At 39.6% G+C, this 21700-nt stretch overlaps 1 protein-coding gene across 3 annotated transcripts in view; it reads right to left on the reverse strand.

The window, feature by feature from the left end:
• The window catches only part of WASHC5 (WASH complex subunit 5), a 58919-nt gene that overhangs the window by 24567 nt on the left and 12652 nt on the right, over nucleotides 1-21700 (reverse strand). For all 3 annotated transcript variants that reach the window (XM_068525442.1, XM_068525443.1, XM_068525441.1), the window contains 11 exons: nucleotides 21462-21614; nucleotides 19529-19642; nucleotides 17892-18063; nucleotides 13362-13489; nucleotides 12123-12252; nucleotides 8119-8231; nucleotides 6435-6601; nucleotides 6282-6357; nucleotides 5055-5165; nucleotides 3625-3765; nucleotides 2492-2572 (listed from right to left, as the gene is read on the reverse strand). In XM_068525442.1, the coding sequence (XP_068381543.1) occupies nucleotides 2492-2572; nucleotides 3625-3765; nucleotides 5055-5165; nucleotides 6282-6357; nucleotides 6435-6601; nucleotides 8119-8231; nucleotides 12123-12252; nucleotides 13362-13489; nucleotides 17892-18063; nucleotides 19529-19642; nucleotides 21462-21614 (1386 nt within the window). The remainder of the gene's footprint in view (nucleotides 1-2491; nucleotides 2573-3624; nucleotides 3766-5054; nucleotides 5166-6281; nucleotides 6358-6434; nucleotides 6602-8118; nucleotides 8232-12122; nucleotides 12253-13361; nucleotides 13490-17891; nucleotides 18064-19528; nucleotides 19643-21461; nucleotides 21615-21700) is intronic.

The following is a 21700-nucleotide window of genomic DNA, read 5'->3' on the forward strand; positions in this document are numbered from 1 at the left end:
ACAGAGAGACTGGGATTAGGTCAAGGCCCATGAGGAGGATCCTGTGGTGGGAGCTGGCTGAATTATATCTCTGGGCTTGAGCGGTGGTGAGAATGAGTGGTCTTTACCTTATAATAACCAATCAAGCTACATAATCGTTTCTGTAGTTTTCAGCATCTGTGCTCTATTTTACAAGAGAAAGGTAAATTATAAATAAACATAGTCAATGAGAACAAAATCAAAGAAGTAACATGAAGTTTCCAAAGAAATATTCCTTATAAAAACAGATTTAGTGGAAAAGAGTTAAATGTTTTATGAATCTCACGGTCTTAAATGGCTCTACCCAATTCTTCCTAGACTTCCACCAATCTGTGGAGTGCTCCCAGGGAAGGGAAAGACCCCTTCACACAGCCCCTTCCTCGCAGTTCTGTCCACACCCCCTGTGGTTAACAACAGTTAATAGTTTTCATATGGATCCTCCAGACCTTCCTCTATTAATTTATATACGTATTTGTCCTTAAATATATTTAATTAAAAAAACTATATGGGATCATAATACATACATATACATACACACACTGTTCTGCAATTGCTTTTTTCACTTTACGTTTTGGAAATCTCCTAGTGACAAGTTACTTTTGAATGGCAGCAAAGCAATCCACGGTATGAATGCACCATGATATATTTAGCCATTCTCTTACTCATAAAATGTCTAGGTTATTTCTATTTTTTTGGCTACATCTAACAATGAACGTTATATGCATATCCCTGTGTATATCTCACTTGTTTTAAGTCATATTAACTCAAGTGAATTTAAACTCTTTGTAAGGGTTTGAAATAGATCCTCAACATTCAAAGGTTAAAGATTAGTGAAAGCCACAGGATCCCACAAAAAGCCCTGAGTTGTTTAACTGCCAGAGACAGTCTACTAAGTTTGAATGAGGTCAAGATGATATTCCCTCTGCTCTTATTATCTGAAAGATTCTGGCAAAAGACTCACATTTTTCTTAAGCAATCCTTTCTTTGATAATTCTTGCTAGTTACTAGGTTTTATTACATCCTACTGGTCACTCTGCATTTAAGACTAACCGGGTCCTAGGATTTATCATCATTTAAGGGTGAGTTAGGAGTGATAACCTGTGTGTGTACTCTCTGAGTATCAACTGAATTAAACTGGCACCAGGCCTAAAGCATGTTTAATAGATTCTATTAATATTCCAGGGCTACAATGGTATTTCTTTAACACATTTCCAGAAACCACATGGTAACGTTCTGTTTCTATTTAGGTTCATTTCCTATATTTTCTTGGATTTCATTAACACAAATGTTATATCGATGAAAATTTTTTAAAAAATCAGAAATGTTAAGATTTTGCTGATATCAGACAAATGGAAAAATAAATAAAAGCACCATGAACTGTGTGAGTGGGCACATCACTAGTCATTTTAGGATTACAAATTAAAACCACAATGAGATACCACCTTAGACCCCTTTGGAGAACAAAAATTTGAAAGTGGATAATGGCCAAGTATTGGCAAAAATGGGGGAAGATACACAGGAAACAAGTCATGTGAGGAGGCACTCTGGCATTATTTAGACAAATTAAGTACAAATGTGCCCTAAGACTCAGTGACCCACTCCTGGGCAAGCAGATTTCAGAGCAACTCTTACACAGGTCTGTGCTAGGAACATGTTCAGAGATGCTCATCTTGACACTGTTTATGATAACAGGAAGCACAGGTGTGAAAATGAGTGGCATAGGTGTCTGTGCCCTGGGGAACAGTTAAGTAAAATGTGGAATTCTCTGCAGCAGTAAGAAGTAACCAACTACCAGATCCACAGCAACATAAATTAACTTCAAAGCAGTAACTAGTGAGAAAAGTTGTAAAAAGAATGAGACTTAGAGAAGAAAATGACTTAGATAAATCAAAACCATGTGCATACATAAAATAACACCACTTGCTAAAAATAAGGATACTTGCATATTTATGGACAGAAATCAAACATACAGAGTGGATGCTATGGGGCATGGGGATGGGCGTGGGCATCCAGGAGAAGAGAAAGAAAAAAAATAAGAGAGTAGCTTGCATTCATCAGTGATGGCAACGGCCTGTGGTCAGAGGGGTACAATGATCTCAGCTCTCTGCACCTGGGGTGCGGTATAAAAATACTAAAAAGAGAGAAAGGTTGCAGGCAGGGAGGGGAGAAACAGTGACTGAGCCAGCTACTTTGCCTAAGGGAATTGAACTATTTTGTTTTCTTTGTTATTACAAAAATTCAATAAAACAGATTTTTATTAGAGTTAAGGAACTCCTGGGTGTTATGAAAAATAAGGATTATAATGCTGTCTCTTCCTCTGTCAATAAATGAGTAAAGTGAAGATGTGAAAGCTGCATGTGAAACAGCGAGAGGCATAAGACGGTAACACTACCCCACAGGATAAATTCTGCAATAATCCAAAGGACGAAGACTCTTACTACAGGGCCACAAAGGCCAGCATTAAGACCATTACCTTGATGATGCCGACCAAAGTTGTTTTCATCATTAAGATGCCTTCAGTAAAAATGGAAATAGCATGAGTAAGCTTGGCAACCTTTAACAAAGAAAAAGAGGTTAATGAAGTACTTCTCATAAACGACCCATCACTTCTATGGGAAGCTAAAATAATTGACTAACAGTTCTGGAATGGGCAAAGACAAGAGAACAATCGTGCAGCTTTAGGACACCTGTGTATACACGTCCTGGTCAGAAATGAGGTTCTGCGGTGTTGACCACTGTTAGATGTACTGGGTGACTGAGTCAGAAGATGTTAAATCGTTCTTTACCCTTTGACCAATCATTTCCCCTTCTTTGGGCCTCAGCATTTCATGCATAAGATGAAAGCAGGACTCAGTGATACGGATGATCCCTTCCAGAAAGAAAAGGCTCAAGGAGATTCTGAGAAGGTAATCTCCTTCTGCTGGCATCTACATTCTTTTCAAACAACACCAGGAGACATTGGTAAGGTTGACTGAGGCTATACTTTTGAGTTAGAATCAATGTAGAAATTCTGAGCTTGACAATCTCAATTCCTGATGTAACGTTTGGAGTTGTGTCAGAGGATATGAAATTGATGCTTGTTATCACATTTTCAAATTTCACTTGATTTTATTTTTCACATCTTTAAGTTCAGGGAAAAAGAAAAGCAGAGGTGTTTTGGGAAGAACAATTTCTAAGGCTGCTTAATTGTGGAGTGGCCTTAAAAGTCTGGCTGCAGGAAGTGGTTCATGGAATATGGATCATTTTGAACCACTGATTTTGTGTACAAAGGAGGAACTTGAATGGGAAAAGTCTAGGCAATGTAGCCCAAAGAGAAAAAAGGTTGATGTGCTGAGACTATTCAAAAGAAAAGTAACCCGCTGAGCTCTACTCCCTCTGAGAACATTCTGGCAGGCGAGGCCGTGAATGACACCAGGACAAGTTAACCAATGAAGGTATAATTGCGCTGAAATGGCAAAACCTGGTTATTGCTGAGAGTGTGGAAAAATATCAATAAATCAGAATTGATCCGGTGGTCCTGGGGATATGGCAGGTGACACAGAGCTGTGCTATTTCATGGTTTGGGGGTTTAAACATCAAAAGGCAGAAGTCAAAGGGACACAGCACCTCGTATCGTGGGCCGAGCTGGGCATAGTCCCTCAGCTTGTCTTTGTCCAGCCGGGTCGGCACTTCAATGATATCGTGGGTCTGAAGCTTTATGATCTTTAGAAGGGAAGTAAACATGCTTTCCGGAATGATCTGCAAAACCTTTAATGAAAGGGAAAAGAGGAAAAAAACAAATGAACCTCTATTTTATTTCTTAGCTGGTAAATGGTATGGTGACAGTAGGCACGGTGCCCGTGTCTATGAACAGCCCTTCGTCTGCAGGAAGGGATGCTAAGGGCCTCACGAGAGCTATTTTAACAACTGCTCTCAGGCACAGGGCTACTTTCCTTCAAACATTAATTGCTCACAGGACAGAGAGCTAATTCTCGTAGAAATGATGCAGAAGATGTATCATTTCCACATTACAAATTTCTAAAAGGCTGAGGTTCAGAGATGTTATTAAGTAACATGGCTGTAGAGCCCTCAGCTAGTATGTGACATGGGAAAATTTTGAATCCAGGCCTGTCTGGCTCTGTGCTACACCATAAGTTGTTGAAACAAGGACCAAAATCCTCCTGAAAACTTTGATTAAGTTCCAACTAGAATGTGCTGGATCTAGATCTGGCTCTTTTACCAACTATGACTTCGAAGAAGTCACCAAGATCTCTGTTTCTCAATCTCTACACCTATAAAATGGGGGTTAATACCATCAGCATTTAAAAAATAGGTATGAACGTTCTTTGAAAGTAAAAACACAGCTGCACACCCACAGTACCGGTAAGAATAAGTTTATTTTCAGGTATTGCAAATTTCTGGAATTAAATTAAGAATAGGGAAAGGGGGCTTCCCTGGTGGCGCAGTGGTTGAGAATCTGCCTGCTAATGCAGGGGACACGGGTTCGGGCCCTGGTCTGGGACGATCCCACATGCTGCGGAGCAACTAGGCCCGTGAGCCACAACTACTGAGCCTGCGCGTCTGGAGCCTGTGCTCCTCAGCAAGAGAGGCCGCGATAGTGAAGAGGCCCGCGTACCGCGATGAAGAGTGGCCCCCGCTTGCTGCAACTGGAGAAGGCCGTTGCACAGAAACGAAGACCCAACACAGCCAAGAATAAAAATATAAAAATTTAAAAAAAAGAAGAAGATTAAAAAAAAAATTAAAAAAAAAAGAATAAGGGAAAGGTATACAACACTACTATGTATAAAATAGATAAATAACAAGGACCTGCTGCAGGGAACTGTATTCAATGTCTTGAATAACCTACATATATGTAAAACTGAAGCACTTTCCTGTACACCTGAGGCTAACACAACATTGTAAATTAAAAAAAAAAAAAAAAGGATAAGGGAAAGGAACACAGGTGTACTTTTTTCAGGGTCCCAAGCACATCGTTTGTATTTAAAACAGCAGTCAGTTTGCCATTAAAATAAACATCACCTTGATGCATTTCTTACCTTTCTCACATAGGACACCAATTCACCAGAATAATATTGAGATACACTGAGAAGGTCAGGGCTATTTGCTTGATTAATACGGAGAAGGGGCAGGTCAAGGGCAGAGGCAAGCTGGAAGGAAAATAAGATATATCTGTTTCTCTGTTTCAGAAAGTCCTAGAAATCTCTCTTTTTCCAGAAATAGTAACATACAACAAAACTCTTGGGCTTTGCCCAAAAGAGAGCAACAACTACTGAACTTCATCAGTGTCATTCACAGTTTCTGACAAGATACAGTTTTTTAAAATGACAGTCACCTGCTATGGCAGTGGTTCTCAAATTGTGGTCCCTGGACCAGCAGCAACAGCATTGCCTGAAACCTTGTCAGAGATGCTGATTCTCTGCCCCGCGCAGATTCACTTAATCAGAAACGCCGGGGCTGGGGCCCAGCAATCTGGGCTGTGACAAGCCTTCCAGGTGATTCTCCTGCATGCTCAAATGAGAGCCACTGAGCTACAGAAGGCAGCTACTCCTCTATGGAAATCAGACATTCTGATTGACGGACTACCATATTGAGTCTAAACTAAGATGACATGGCTTGTAAGAAGTGCCATTATTTTATGCACTGCTCAAAAAGGAAAAACATGCTGACAACTAAACTATGATATGCCATCAATTATACAACACATCCCAATTACAGAGATGTTAAAATATGAAAGTGCACCTCAGAATTGATATATATGGTAATTCCATCAGAAGACATTGAGTAAATTATTTGTTCATTTATCGCGAAATGAAATTACCTTGAGAGAAGGGCCAATCTATGCCCGTGTTGTTTAACATTATTCCCTAACCTTTAGAGGAGATCCTAGATTGTAGCAGAGGCTCAACAAGAATTTTTTTTAAATGAATAAGTAAAAGGATTTTATTCATGTCTAGGGAATAAAGGACCCATAGGACACACATTTTTAGTATCCTGTAAAACTTTAAAAAAATCTATTTCTTCATGTAAAAACAATTTTCTCTAAGACACTCCAACTTCTATTATTAATTCAAACTTCATTTCCGGCATCTTTTGCAACTATGCTCTCATGAAAAACTTGCTAACAATTTTCAGTCTATGAAAATACTTAAATTAACCAACTTTCTATAAGGGTGAAATCTTGAACTGAATTAATGAATGAGGTAATAATGAAGTCCAACTCTTCCCTAGTAACTGAGAATGCAATCTTACTGTTATCTGCTTACCTTTAGGAATGTAGCTCTGAGTTTAGTGACCATGGATGGGTTTACCCTTATGCTCTCTTGCATGATAGATGTGAAACTGTAAAAAGAGATAAATGGTAAGGAAACATTCATAATGGCCTTCATTGAGGACAAATGCCAGGCTGTCCACATTACCTGTCAATTAACTGCCAAGCAAAAGAAAGGTCCCCAACGATCTGCATTGTGATCAGGACCTCCTCTTTAATGTTAATGGTTCGGATCATTTGGTGGAGAAACTTGCGAGTATCAGCAAGAAATTGACATACTTGCAGATTTGATTCCAACTGGTGAAATTCTTGAACCTGAGTTACATAAACACACTGGATTTTAAAATTCTGAATGGCCTGTATACTGTTCACTTTTCCTTGAAAACACTTCCAATAAAGCGCACTACTTACTAAGAATGTCTTGGCAAAATTTTAATTTCAAATTATAATTTCAGAAATGTATAAGCCAAGTCAGAAAACAATGCATAATTTCTGAGATTAGAAAATGTTCCACTATTTCTTATCCTGCACATATATGACGTAATAAGCGAATACTCCCATTTTCCATTTCATTATCAATAAACATGTATTGGAAAATCCTTCTAATTCTGAAGATTTGCAGGATTGTTAAAAAACAAAATAAGTCACATCACAACCAAGGTGCTGGCCCTTGCACATTTTTAAGTTCTTTTGATGGGCTCTTTAAACAAAATAATGATTCCACAGCGTTTTGACATTTTAAGTACATAACTCAAGGGGCCTGGGCTATATGCCAAAAGAAACAATGCAAAAGAGAAAAAGTATCAGAGATTTACAAAGTTGCTTATAGTGGTACTATAGACTAGAAAATCCAAAAAACAACCAAAATAGAAATAGCACAAGTGAGCAATTGTTCTGGAATAGCTAGGGAAACTGGCATGCTAACACTGGAGCATTATACTGTGTTGCTATAATAGTGGCCATCCTAAAATCTTTGCAAAAATAAGAAAGAGCCTATAAGAAAGTCTTGCAAGTGAAAAAAATCTTAATGTACACTTATATCAATTGGAAAGGGTTCCAGATGAGGATGGATGATGTTTCATATATGTTTATTGTTCTGATGCTTTTGTTTATTTTCCTGGTTAAACATACAATTAAACTTTTAAGAGTGTGGAGGTATAGGAATTCCCTGGTGGTCTAGTGGTTAGGATTTGGCGCTTTTACTGCCGTGGCCTGGGTTCAATCCCAGGTCGGGGAACTGAGATCCCGCAAGCCGCGTGGTGTGGTCAAAATTAAAAAAATTAAAAATAAAAAAAAGGATATTATTAAAAAAAAGGAGTGTGGAGGTATAATTCCTTTTTTTTGTACAATCATTTTTAAGTAGATAAAAGAAAACTTTTTTTCAGAAAAAGTACATCACTTTAAAGCATATGATCATTATACAACTATTCTCATTTTTGTGTATCCATCCCTTTCCAGGTTTTCTCCCCAAGGCACACACTTTTTACAAACTTAAAAGTAGCACATACAATGCAATTTTGTTTTTGCTTTTATCTCCTTACCACAGTTTTCCCAATGTTTCTATACTGTCTTCATAATTTTTTTTCCAAGACTACATGTTCCTGCAACTTGAAGTATCATAATTTTTACTACCATTCTCTTTATTACTGTCATTTAATTATTTTCTCAATTTTAGGGCACTGTATATAATATTACAGTGAACACATTAATTTATATTGCTTTTGTTTCTGATAAAATATTCTCTGAAATATATTTCCAGGAGCAGACTGCTGGGTTGGTCAAAAAGTATGATTCATGATCCGAGAACTGTCATTTAAAAAGACTTTCCTTACCTCTTCCAAAGCCTGTATTAGTTGCACAGTTTTTCTGCCCGCAGCAGTAGAATCATCATAATTTAAAGACAATATTTGTTTTGAGATCTCTCTGAACCAAGCTTGAAGATTTTCTATTAATACAGAAACAAGAAAAGACTGAAATTTCTACTGAAATCCCAGAATTCCTGCAGTGGTGGCTTTGAATTTAATTAAGTAATCCTTTACAAATCTAGCTCTTAGTCACAGAGCTTTTACTATGTACCTAACATTGGTCTTAGGTATTTTCCAAACAACAACAACAAAAATGCCTCGGGCATGTGACCTAGTAGAAGAGATGAAACTTTCTATATAAATAGCTTAGTTTATAACACCTGGCAGAAAAGGGTTAAAGGCCCAAGTTTTGGGTGCGCCAAAAAGTACCGTTGGTTTTTTAAGTAAAAATAAAAGACACATTTTTCATTTTCACTGAGAACTTTATTGAACAACGTAATCACACTTTTGTTCCACTACTTTCTGCCAATTTTCAGGCAACTTCATAATTCCATCTTCCCAGAACTTTTTATGTTTTTGAGCAAAGAACTGTTCCAGGTGCCTTTTACAGTCTTCCAGGGAACTGAAATTTTTTCCATTAAGAGAATTTTGTAAAGACCGAAATAAAGGGAAATCCAAAGGTGCAATGCCAGGTGAATATGGCAGATGAATCAGAACTTCCCAGCCAAGCTGTAAGTTTTTGCCTGGTCATCAAAGAAACATGTAGTCTTGAGTTATCCTGATGGAAGATTATGCGCTTTCTGTTGACTAATTCTGGACGCTTTTCGTCGAGTGCCACTTTCAGTTACTCTAATTGGGAGCAGTACTTGGCATTAATCATTTGGTTTTCCAGAAGGAGCTCATAATAGAAGACTCCCTTCCAATCCCACCATATACACAACATCACCTTCTTTGGATGAAGACCGGCCTTTGGTGTGGTTGGTGGTGGTTCATTTCGCTTGCCCCACGATCTCTTCCATTCCACATTATTGTACAGTATCCACTTTTCATTGCCCATCACAATTTGTTTTAAAAACGGAACGTTTTCATTACGTTTCAGTAGAGAATCATATGTGGAAATACAGTCAAGAAGGTTTTTTTTGCTTCACTTATGTGGAACCCAAACATCAAAGCGATTCACATAACCGAGCTGGTGCAAATGACTTTCAACCTTTTTTTTTTTTAATTGATTTATTTTATTTATTTTTGGCTGCCTTGAGTCTTCGTTGCTGTGCGTGGGCTTTCTCTAGTTGCGGTGAGCGGGGGCTACTCTTCGTTGTGGTGCACGGGCTTCTCATTGCTGTGGCTTCTCTTGTTGCAGAGCATGGGCTCTAGGAGCACGGGCGTCAGTAGCTGTGACACACGGGCTCAGCAGTTGTGGCTAGGGGGCTCTAGAGTGCAGGCTCAGCAGTTGTGGCGCACGGGCTTAGGTGCTCCACGGCATGTGGGATCTTCCCGGACCAGGGCTTGAACCCATGTCCCCTGCATTGGCAGGTGGATTCTTAACCACTGTGCCACCAGGGAAGCCCAGACTTTCAACTCTTGATTTGGATATTTTGAGTATGTCGGCTATCTCCCATGTGGTAAAACATTGACTGTTCTCATTTATTGTTTCAATTTGATTGCTATCGAATTCAACTGGTCTACCTGACTGTGGCGCATCATCCAGAGAGAAATCCCCAGCACGAAACTTCACAAACCACTTTTGACACGTTCGATCAGTCACAGTACCTTCTCCATAACTGCACAAATCTTTTTGTGTGTTTCAGTTGCGTTTTTTACCTTTCTTGAAACGTAATATGCCGAAAATGTTGCTTTTTTTCTTCCATCTTCAATATTAAAATGGCTATTCAAAAATTCATCAATTTTTATAAGTTTTTTTTAAATGCATGCTGATGTGACAGGTGTCACATACAATCTAACAAAATTGTTTCGAATGAAGTTAAAGACAACTAAGTGCTACTAGAGCCACCTTACGGAAAAAACTGAACAAACCTTTTGGCCCACCCAATAAATGTTGTAAACTGATGTGTGCAAAGATGGTAGTGCAGGTGGGGAGGAGTCAGGAAGGAACTGAAGGATGTGACACAGAGTTAAGAGGATGGGTAGAGGTCTGGACAGGCAGAGGGAGGGAGAGGGAATATCTGTCCCTAGACGAACAGACAGACATGAGCAGAGGCTTTGGGGCAAAATGACAATGGCGCGTCTTGGGGGGCAAAGAGGGACCAACATGCAGGAGGGTGAAGTGTGAGTGGTGAGTTGTGGGGAGTCTGAATGGATTAGGTGGCGCCATTTGCGCTCACAAACCAGCCAGGCATTTCTCAAGACAGAGATGGGGAAGGCCATTAACATGCTCTGAGGACCCTCAGTGAATCAGGCCAAGTTTTAAGCTTAGTCTCATTTAATTTTCACAAAAATCTATGGAGTAGGAATTAAAAGCCATTTCTCAGATGAGGAAGCTGATGCCCAGAGATATTAAGACCCCTCTGCTGCGTCACACAGTTACTAAATGGAAGAGCCAGGACGTGCAAACCGTCAAAGGCTTCGCTATTTTCACCTCACCAAGTTGATTCTGTAAAGGTTTTTTGTTTTATCAATGGAATGATTTCACTTTAATAAAAGCACATAAGGGCTTATAATCTAAGCTATTTTAAGAATTGACATAAAGAACTAGCTATAATTTTAAAGATTTTTTGTAGGACCGAGGGACAGCTACGGAGTAGCTGAAAGAACACATGAGGTAATGAGTGAGATACAGGCTCTGGACCTTCGTTACCCTCGGCAAGTGATTATAAAATAATAAAGATGTTTATCTCACAGGGTTGTAAGGATCAAATGAGAAATATCTGTGAAAGTACTTCCTAACTGAAATATGCTATAGAGCCAAAAAAGTATAAGATATTGTTTTGAATAACCTTTGAAACATTGCTGGTATTTATAAGAACTTAAAAGAGACTAGAATACAGATTAATGTGTCTGATTAGACAACTAATCTGGTTAGATTGGTCCTGGTGGTTCTTTGTTTTTTAGATACAATATGCTGACCTGCAAAACATGTTGCCAATTTATAGCACACCATTAGAAACTGCTCTAGTTTTTCCAATAGGAATATTAATGTAATTTGGAAATATTTTTTGACCAGCAACAAATAAATCAAATACAATAGTCATAAGCTTGTATTGATTAACAATAGTGAAGCTTTTTTAAATAAAAAGCTATATTATTCATCAATTCTACTATATAATTAACTTTATCAGAAATAAATTTGACAGTTAAAACAAATATTAAGCATCAAAAAAAAATAGTTTAATTTGTCATCTTAAAATTCAGAATGGTCTTTCAGGGGCAATTTGAAAGGATCCTATCTATAGGACAGGATCCTTCAAAAATTTTAAGTGATACCACAATTTTCCTATAGATAAAATTTCCTAAAAGTAGCAAGATTAAAATTGTTAAAGTAAAACTTGAGCTATGTTGTTTCAAAACAGTCTGCAGGTCCCCTCTTGTGCCACTAGATGGCAGATGCGCCAGTGAAGAAGAACCAAATAGGACTGGAACACAAGACTCTTAGATATCATTTATGTTAGCAGTCATTAATATTCTTGGGTGAAGTATCCTTCTGAGAAGATCATGAAAGTTATGCCCCCATCCCCATGCACATAAAATTACACACTAATGACACACCAGTTTTGCATACTATGGCGGTGGGGGGAGGATATGACTATAAAATACTATTGTATTTATGAGCCGGAGTACAAGAACCCATGATTTAGCCCAACCTCCTACTTCAAAGATAAGAAACCTGAAGTCCAGAGAGAATATGAGATTGCCCAAGGGAGCACAAGGCTAGAGCAGCCAAAACTAAACTTCTGATCTTCATTAGCAACATCCCAGCATACAATGAGGACACGGTAATGACTTTTTACTCTGCTGGTTTCTAATAATCCGTGTATACTTTTCAAACACACCAATAATTCCTCTTCAGCAATTACCATTTTTCTCCACTCTGGTTAGGGGTTTCACTCCTGAAAAGACATCAGCAAGCTCCGTCATCCGCTCTGAGCCCTCCTTCTTGTAATATTCCCATTTGGCCTGCTTTTCTGAAAGCATTTGCTTGAACATCTGTTGAAGAGACAGAAGAGATTTACTGATTTAAGAGAAAATCCAGCTTAGGCAGTTTACTAAGAAAGCCTGCGCGAAACCCAATTTATTATAAAAATAGGTGCCTAACATCAGTCTGATGCCACCTCTTAAGCATTACTACTTTACACAAATTGGGGGGCAAAAGCTAGACCATCTCTAAGACAGTGGCTCTCAGACCAACTGAGGCAAGGCGAGTGTTGGTTCTGAACTGGCATTAATGTCTGGGGCTAGTTCCTGAGGCCACCTGATCCAAACCCCCAAAGTTACTTTTACAGAACCTGGACATTCCCAGGCATCTGTGATTTTTATTATGTCCATAGAGGCTTTTTTAGGAGTAAGACCAAGCCCAGAATTTCCTTGACTGAACTCAAATCCTCAAGGTCCTTAGGTCAACCTTGTTAAAATGCAAACTACCACCCTACTTAGGCCCTTTTCAATAGGTTCTCATGGCTTTTAAGATGAAGACTAACACCCTGCAAGGCCCAGCGCAGGCTGCCCATCTGTCAACCTTACTTCCTACCACCTTTCTCTTGCATTCTCTACCCTGCAGCCAACTGGGCTTTCAGATCCTTGAACTGGCCAGGCTCTTCCCTACCCAAGAGGACTTAGACATATTCTGTTCTCTCGCTGGAATGTTCTCCATCACGCTCCCCCATCTTTGTCTTAGCTAACTCTGACAGGTTCCTTCCTCAGCTCCCTTCTGAAACTCTTGCTTCTCTTCTCAGGGAAGTCGTCAAAGCTAGGACAGGACCCTTTATTTTAGGTACCCAGAGAACTATGCTCCTCTCCTATACAGCGTATACCTGTTTTTATTCATTTTCATTTGTGTAATTCTCTGATTACTGTCTGCATGCCTCATTAGACTGTAACTGCCACCATCTGGTGCATTTTTTCTATCACTGTATCCCTAATGACAGTAGGCACTAAATGCTTGTTGTTTAATCCTGTCCTTTTCCTATAAGAATGATCTCAGACAGCTAGAATCTGTAGCCTGAATCAGAGACACACCTACAAAACCCTAATCTTTAAAAAAAATTTTAAGCATAAAAAAACTAAGACTTTGGTGATCATTCATTCAATATTTTTACCTCTTTGAGTATAAACTCAAATTGTGCAGTATCCAGCAGCAATTGAAAGAGGATCTTGGGATTGTACCTAGAGTCTGTTAGAATCTGGTCCTTGATTTGACGAAGGCGTTTGTTGTTTGGGTCACAGGCTAGACATGGGAGAAAAGAGTTTCCAATTTATTAAATGTGTAGAAAATATCTATAATAAATAAGATGAATTCTTAAATACTTTCATTTCCCTTTTAAGCATTTAAAAAGTAATAAGCAAAATGTATATCAATAATAGGCAGTAAAATAAATTATATTACACCCATGCTATGGAGTACGCACAATTGAGCTGTTAAATATGACACTGAATCTGACATGGAATGTCATCGTGATGTACTGTTGAATGAAAAAAGCAAACTGAGAACAGTGTTTCCAAATTTTGTAAGCGTCGTGTGGGTGGTTTGTTACCGACTGTCCAGTATGATGGGTCGAGCCTTTCGGCACCATCTCCTAAGTGTGTGGCCTCCTTGTGTCCTGCTTGAAGCTGCTTTTGTTTTAAGCATTGATCTCTGCCATTCAACTATGGACAGGGGTGCAGAAAAGATTTAACACAGCAGGCCCGAGACTGCCATCTTCAAAAAGCCTTGTTTGCAAGGCCGGCTCTTGGCTGGCATTAGGGAATTTGGATTTTGGAAGAGTTCCCACCATTTTGAGAACTGGTAAGAATGGCCCACCATGCTTTAACTCTTTGTACAATGTGGTTTATTATGAACACCTGCTTTCCTCTGGGAGTTTGGAATTTTGTTACCTGCCAGGTAGAGGCTGCCTTGATGAGCCCCCAATAAAATCCTGGGCACTGAGTTTCTAATGAGCTTCCCTGGTTGACAACATTTCACACATACAGCCACAACTCATTGCTAGGGGAATTAAATGCATCCTGTGTGACTTATCAGGAGAGAACTCTTAAAAGCTTGTGCCTGGTTTCCTCTAGACTTCACCTCGGGCACCTTTTCCCTCTGCTGATTTTGCTTTCTATCTTTTTCCTGTTACAAATCATAGCCATAAATACTACTATATGCCGAGTCTAGTAAAGCACTGAACCTGGGGTGGTCTTGGGACCACTGATACAACAGGGAAGCAAGGCTACCCACACAAAGATGTGGCACCTCCAAAGAGGAAGAACCAGACCTGAGACCATTCTGCTCTTTGTAAAGGCATGACTGGCACTCAGAGCTTTCTGGATTATCCACCACCTAGACCCAGAGAGGTTATGGCTACAAGGCCAAGTTCACAACATTAGGCAGTGATGACCCAGGGATAAGACATCAGATGTCTTGATTCCCTGGTCAGCCTCTCAGTTGCCAAGCTAAATCATTTCAAGTAAAATAAACATTATGTTAAAAACGTATATAGGATAAAAAATTCTGATATTTGCTGAAATTGGTTTACGGGGTCAATTATTTATGTAAGAAAGAAAAAGAAAATAGGATAAGGTAAAATGTTTACAAGTAAAAGCTACTTAGACTGCAAATAAAGTCAAAATAAAAACTTTAAGACAATAAACGTTGTCAGAAAGTTCACAGCTGATAAGGTACAAGGACCCTGATAGTTGCTCTAGTATCACCCGTGTTCACTCCTGCTTTCCAAGCCCTCCCATCAGCATCTTAGGAAGTCCGGCATGTACAGAATGACCATGCTTTACAAGCACATGTCAGTGGTGTTTTTGGTGCTTCAGTTACGGTGAAGCCTGAGCAAGGCTATTTTACATATTGATTTCCAAGTTACTCCATCAGAAGGAGACTCATGACAACCTGGAGGAGGGCTCAGTTTTCATGGGGAACTGCAGAGTTCTGAATTACCATGCGTTCTCCAGAACTCCCTAGGAAGAAATATATTGGCACTGATGACATTGATCACACAGAGACAATTTTTCAGCTTCATGATTGCCTAACTTAAAAAAAAAAACCAGAAAAAAAAACGAACTTGGAAGGAGTTCCACTTGTCTTTATGTTAACTCTAATTCAACAAGAAATCTTCTGATATTAATTTGCTTTCATTTTTGGATAGGAGACATCACTGTGCATTAACAATTAGCTCCAGCAAGTTAACAGGAGGGAAAATGAGAAATCTGTGCCTTCCTTTCTGCACGCCATGGCCAAAACACCATAAAAGCTAAATAAGCAGTTACTTTTCCCACATATGACTCACAACCAGATAGGCAAATCATTTGATTCTTGTAAATTCTGACCTTGTGCGATCAGGTCAGACAATTGCCAGCTCAGAAATGGAAACAGATGTGGCCGAAGAGAGAAGCAGAGAACCCTGGCAAGCCGAGGCTGTCCCTGGCAGGGGCACAAATCCAGGAGACCACTGGCTTCCAGAACGTAGGCACGGCTGTCAAGCACAGTCGTCCAGAAGACGAAGAGGAGGCTGAGTCACTAGAAACCCACAGTTGCCTTTATGATAGGATAAAGAGAGGGCTCGAGTTGTTTATATGCTTCAGAATGTAAGACTTTTGGTAAAGAAGATTACAAGCTGAGTCAATGTAGTAAAATCCTCAAATTAGGACTGGATTTTATGTTAAACATAAACTCGGCTAATTAAAGACTAGTCCATTAGATGATTCGGCTCTGTATTCATGCTGAGAGTAAACTGTAAATTGGAGAGAGATCTAGGCCCAGAATCGAAATGATGAAAACAACAAAACAAAACAAAACTGGAAAGCAGCATTTGTGGGAAAGATTTAAGAAGCTGGAGATTTCTGGCGTGAAGAGGGAAGGCTGAAGAGCAACTCCACGTTTTCAAAGAGATGAAGGATGAGGAAGTCCACCTGCTGTTCTCACTGCTGACCTCTCACAGGATGCGGAGACAGGGGGCAGCTAGAGGAAGCGTCAAGGGCATCTTGCCTGGAGGGTTTGGGAGACGGGGCTACTGTGTTACCGAGGGAGGCTGCAGGATTATCCGGCGTGGACAGTTTTTCTTTGAGAGACACAGTCTTACTTGAAAGAACAAGGAGGTGTTGAAAGTGGGACCAGGGTAGGTGCTCAAGAAAAGTTAGTTGAGTGAAAAACAAAAAGCAGAGGCTTGGCTTTCCAGAGCTGCTGAATGACACCACTCTTAGGGGAAGGAGTATGCAGCTCTGGATGAGGGAACTCTTTAGTAATTAATATTGATCAAGCATTTACTAAGTATGAGGACTGCGTCAGCTCCAAATAAGCTCAGGTATTAGTCCAACCTACTTAATCTTCTACTATTAATCCAGGGGTTTTAAACTCATGGGCTTAGGGAATTCCCTGGTGGTCCAGTGGTTAGGACTCTGCAATTTCACTGCCATAGGCCCAGGTTCAATCCCTGGTTGGGGAACTAAGATTCTGAAAGCTGTGTGGCAGAAAAGCTCCTGAGCCTGATGGCCAATAGGGTCTCAGAGAGGATCATGACCCAGAAAAGATTAAGACCCCATCTACCATAATTAAGCACCAGGGTCTAGCCAGTTCCTCAGCAAAGTGGAGCCATGTTTTTCTGTCCTTCCAAAATCATACTTTTCTTCCATCATTTCCCCAGACTAGAATTTCTTCTGCTTTTTACTATAAAATCCTACCAAGGGCTAATCAGCTCCTGTCTCCTCTGTGGAGCCTTGTTAGACCACCTCTGCCCTTCTACCCCAAGCAATGTTTCTCTTCTGCTCTGGGCTCCGGACTCAAATCCTACCAACTATTTTACACATCTGGCTGTTAGGTGCTGCCTTGGCCCTTGTATTAGTTTCCTATTGCAGCTGTAACAAATTACCATAAACTCAGTGGCTTAAAAATGACACAAATTTATCCTCTCATAGTTCCAGAGGTGAGAAATCAGAATGGGTTTCACTAGGCTAAAATCAAGGTAGCAGCAGGGCTGTGTTCTTTTTTGGAGGCTCCAGGGGAAAACAGTTTTTTTGTCGTTTCCAGCATCTAGAAGCTGCCTGTACTCCTTTGCTTGTGGCCCTTTCCATCTTTAAAGCCAGCAATGGTCTACTGAGTCTTTTTCATGATGCCATCTGTCTAGTTCTGACTCTTCTGCTTCCCTCTTCCCAGTTTAAGGATACTTGTAACTATGCTGGGCCCACTGGGATAATCTCCTTACTTTAAGATCAGCTGATTAGCAACATGAATTCCATCTGCAACTTGACTCCCCCTTTGCCATGTAATATAACATGCCCACAGGTTCCAGGGACTAGGCCATGGACATCTTTGGGAGGGTGGGGTGGGAAGCCATTATTCTGCCTACTACAGATCTGCAGCTATACTTTTTCACATGTAGACATCTGATCTCCTCAGTCTGACCAGTGACAAGCTCCTCAAACTTGGGAGGTAAATTTCCTCATATTCCCAAGCACCTAACAGGACCTGACACAGGGGCTGTTCAGGTGGGCCACTGCTTTATCCAAATTGACACAAAAATGACTAACTTAGAAAAGCAGCTTGATTCTCATCCAAGGGCTAAACCACTTTACATCACGCAACAGATCTGGGTTCGGAACGCCTTTATATGGATGAGTACAGATGGTCACACCTTTTCGTGCGTTACCTGAGTCTGCGGTGTGAAGCATCAGCCATCGAATGGTGACGTTGCAGTCTCTCAGGCAGTTCAGAAGCCTTGGGATGTTATCCAGAACCAGATCCTCCCTCAGACAACCTTCTTTCAGGAACTGCTGCGCTTGTGCGTGTGCCCTTTCGCTGACAGTCGCGTATCTGCTTGCCTGTGAAAAGAATAAAAAACCTGAATTACATTTCAAAGAAAGAGAGAATCACTTATCTTGAAAGTGAATCACACTCAAAAGAATCCCTCGACAAATAATAACATTTCTGTATGAGACAAATAGCACACAGACTGTAGTTGATAAGGCTCAAAGGCAAGTGGCTTATCGGACATTTTTGAAAAGAGCACTGGACTTAGAACTGAGAGACTAACATCTAGAAATATTGGTGTGACTTTGGATTTAACCTCTGAGTATTGGTCTCTTCAAATGTAAACTGGAGAACTGGAGTGGGTGGTTCCTGGTGTCGCTTCTATTCGTAACTTGGATGGAAAGAGACACAAAGGCAGAAGCTAAATTGACCGTTCTTCCTGTTAATATCGACAAACGAGGCAGAGAAGAGCAGAAATACTCAAAAAGTGAGTTTCTACGTATAAAAGCTTAACAAAAGAAATACATCTCAGCATATCAAAACTGACCAGCCTTTTTGGAAATTTGGTCATTCTGCTTTACCTAAAGCAAGAGTTAAATGGTAAACATCATTAACCTAGTCAGGTTAGTTTAAAACAACCACAAGATGTGGCATTGGAAGCCTCTGAAGAACTTCTTGCAATGTCATGAACGAGAAGATGTGATTTTGGAAAGGAATTTTAGTCATGAAAAATTAATGCTCTGAGGCCAGTAAGTATGGAAGCGCCACTTTCTCTAATATATTTCTAGGGGACGTGCCAAAATTGAAATTATTTTGTGCATTATTTATGAAATTCAATTTGTTTGAATAAAACATGCTGAAGTTCCTTGAGTGAGTGTTATTCTATGCACATTTGGAAACTCAAAAACTCAGACAGACAGGTTGAGGAAGATAATCACTGTTTAGAAATATCAAGTATGCTCCCCAATAAAAAGATTTTATTTTGATTCTTCTGTTTACTCAGGTATTTATTTCCTTCTGCCCTGGGTTCTCATCAGAGAGACAGAATATAGCCATTTCAACTTTAAGGAGATGCCCGTCTTTAGTCTTGTTGCTTACTTCACACACCAGAAATGATGAGCTTCAATTACAGTGAAAGGGTATATTGTCCACATCCAGTTACCATCTTCAACACTCATCCTACTGATGGAAACATTAAAATTCTAGCTACTAGTGAAGGGAGCTCTGTCCATGAGGACACAGTCTTTAAGCAGGAGTAAATGAAGTCACCTGGGGCCAGATGTCACACTGGTTCATTTTAGGGTGTCGAATCTTCCTCAGGATCCAAGGCTCCAATTTATACAGCCCACATAAGTTAAAAATCTACAATTACCTCTCTTATTCCAATGTGCAAAATTCACGTTTCATTAATCCTTGCACTAAAATGTCTATGTGGGCATCTTCCAAATCGATTAGGAAATCTACTTGGCTCATTTCCTATGCCATTAAAGCAGGTGTGCAGTTGTTTGAGAATCCTCCCAATTAGCCAGAACCTACCTGTTCTCTGACGTTTGAAAGGTCCAGGGTATTGTTTAAAGCAGTTTTTGCAGCTTTGTAGGGTTCCCAAGCATCTGCTAGATTAACTGTGATCCCCATGTAAATACTAATTACCTGAAAGAGGAGACAATCGTTCAGTATTTGTTAAATATCTACTCACTTCAAGGCAAGGGGCTGGGAAAATACAAAGTTATAGAAGACATCACCCACTCCTTCAAGTTTAAATGCCATTCCAGTGAAAAACCAACATTTTCCAAATATTCAGGGAAGTGTTTTTCTTATGAGCACTTGGGAAAAAGAGTGACTATTAAATGTTGCTATTCATGGGAAAATAACTAAAACAAGGTTTTCCTTTCAAACTGCTGTGTGTAAGATTCCTAGATGAAGAAAAATGAAAGGGGAAAGAAAAGTAGACACTTTGACTGGAGTAGTGGTTTTCCCAAACATTTTCATCTCACCTTTATACTCTTAAAATCAAACTAAACTTGTCCCCCAAATTTTTGTGAGCAGAGTGGCATTGTGTTTCACATTTATTCTTTTTAAAATTATATGCAATCCCTCTTTATCCCTATTAATATTTTCCTTTAAAACTCTTTGTGGTCTAGGGCTTCCCTGGTGGCGCAGCGGTTGAGAATCTGCCTGCCAATGCAGGGGACACGGGTTCGAGCCCTGGTCTGGGAGGATCCCACATGCCGCGGAGCAACTGGGCCCATGAGCCACAACTACTGAGCCTGCGCGTCTGGAGCCTGTGCTCCGCAGCAAGAGAGGCCGCGATAGTGAGAGGCCTGTGCACCGCGATGAAGAGTGGCCCCCGCTTGCCGCAACTAGAGGAAGCCCTCGCACAGAGACGAAGACCCAGCACAGCCAAGGATAAATAAATAAATAATAAAAATAAAAAGGAATTCCTTTAAAAAATATATTTAAAAAATAAAACTCTTTGTGGTCTAATATTTTCTCACTAGCTTTTTATTGGTTGGCATTTGTCTGGCATATCATTTATTTTATTTATTTTTTTAAATTCCTTTATTTTCAGTGTGCCAGGGTGCTTTTTCAGGAATGTATCTTGTAAGTATCATGTAATTGGACTTTGACCTTCCTTAATACTAAACGTGTTTCTGAGTACAGCATTATGGACAGAACCTCTTTGTTAAGCTTAGGCAAATGAAGCCAGACTCTCAGAACTTTCCTCTTGGCTACTCAACTCCCAGCACATGGGTATGATTCATCTGTGGATAGGAAGCATCACCTCCTAATTGTAGGCTGCTCTTCTCACCAGTAAAGCTCCTCATTCAGGTCCCTCATAATAGCTGGTAAGAAGTGAAATAAAATCTGCTCCCTGAGAATGTGATCCAATTCACTGTACTTTGTTAAAACCTCTATGTGCAAAGAAAACATTTCATACATATTAAGTACAATGTCAGTTTTAAACCTTTAAGAATTAATATTTTTAAGTGAAATAATGTTTAAAAAGTTACAAGCACATCCTTGCAGTAATGTAAACCTTGGCCCCGTCAACATTAGCTTATAGATATAACTTACTATAAATGTGCAATTCCTATTCACAAAGTGACAAATTAGATAAATTCTGCTAGCTTAGATTCATAAAATAGAAAAGAATAAAGAAATGCTTACGTAACTTCGTTGCAATCTCAGTAGCTAAAGCGAGATACATTTTAACACGAGGTTTTACCTTGAGACTATCCATTTAAAGAAAAAAAAAAACACAAATGGGAGCTTCAGGAAATTTTACTGACTGATTTATTCCTTCCTGATTTATGAAATACTCAACAGACTTAAAGTAATTTTACTTAAGTGAGTTTATGTTTCATTATTTCAACATTATGACCTTTGGATTACAGGCCAAAAGAATGGAAAAATCAGTTCTCCAGCAAGTTTATCATAGAGAAAAAAAAAGACTAATAGCAATACTTGCCCAATTATCTGGAAAGTATTTATCCACTATCTCTCTCATTTTTGCTTGATGGGTATGAAGAATGGAAGGCTCAAAGTAGAGAATTACATACAACATGGCGGCCTGATTTGCCAGAGCTGTGCTCCGATGTTCTGGCAATGGATACGCTGAGACCTGCAAGACAGAGACCAGACCAGGAGAGGCAGATGTTAGGAACAGCTGAACTTACATGTGCCAAATAAATGACCTAGTTCTAGGAC

The sequence above is a fragment of the Eschrichtius robustus genome, chromosome 17 (genome assembly GCF_028021215.1).
Source record: "Eschrichtius robustus isolate mEscRob2 chromosome 17, mEscRob2.pri, whole genome shotgun sequence".
Lineage (NCBI taxonomy): Eukaryota > Metazoa > Chordata > Mammalia > Artiodactyla > Eschrichtiidae > Eschrichtius > Eschrichtius robustus.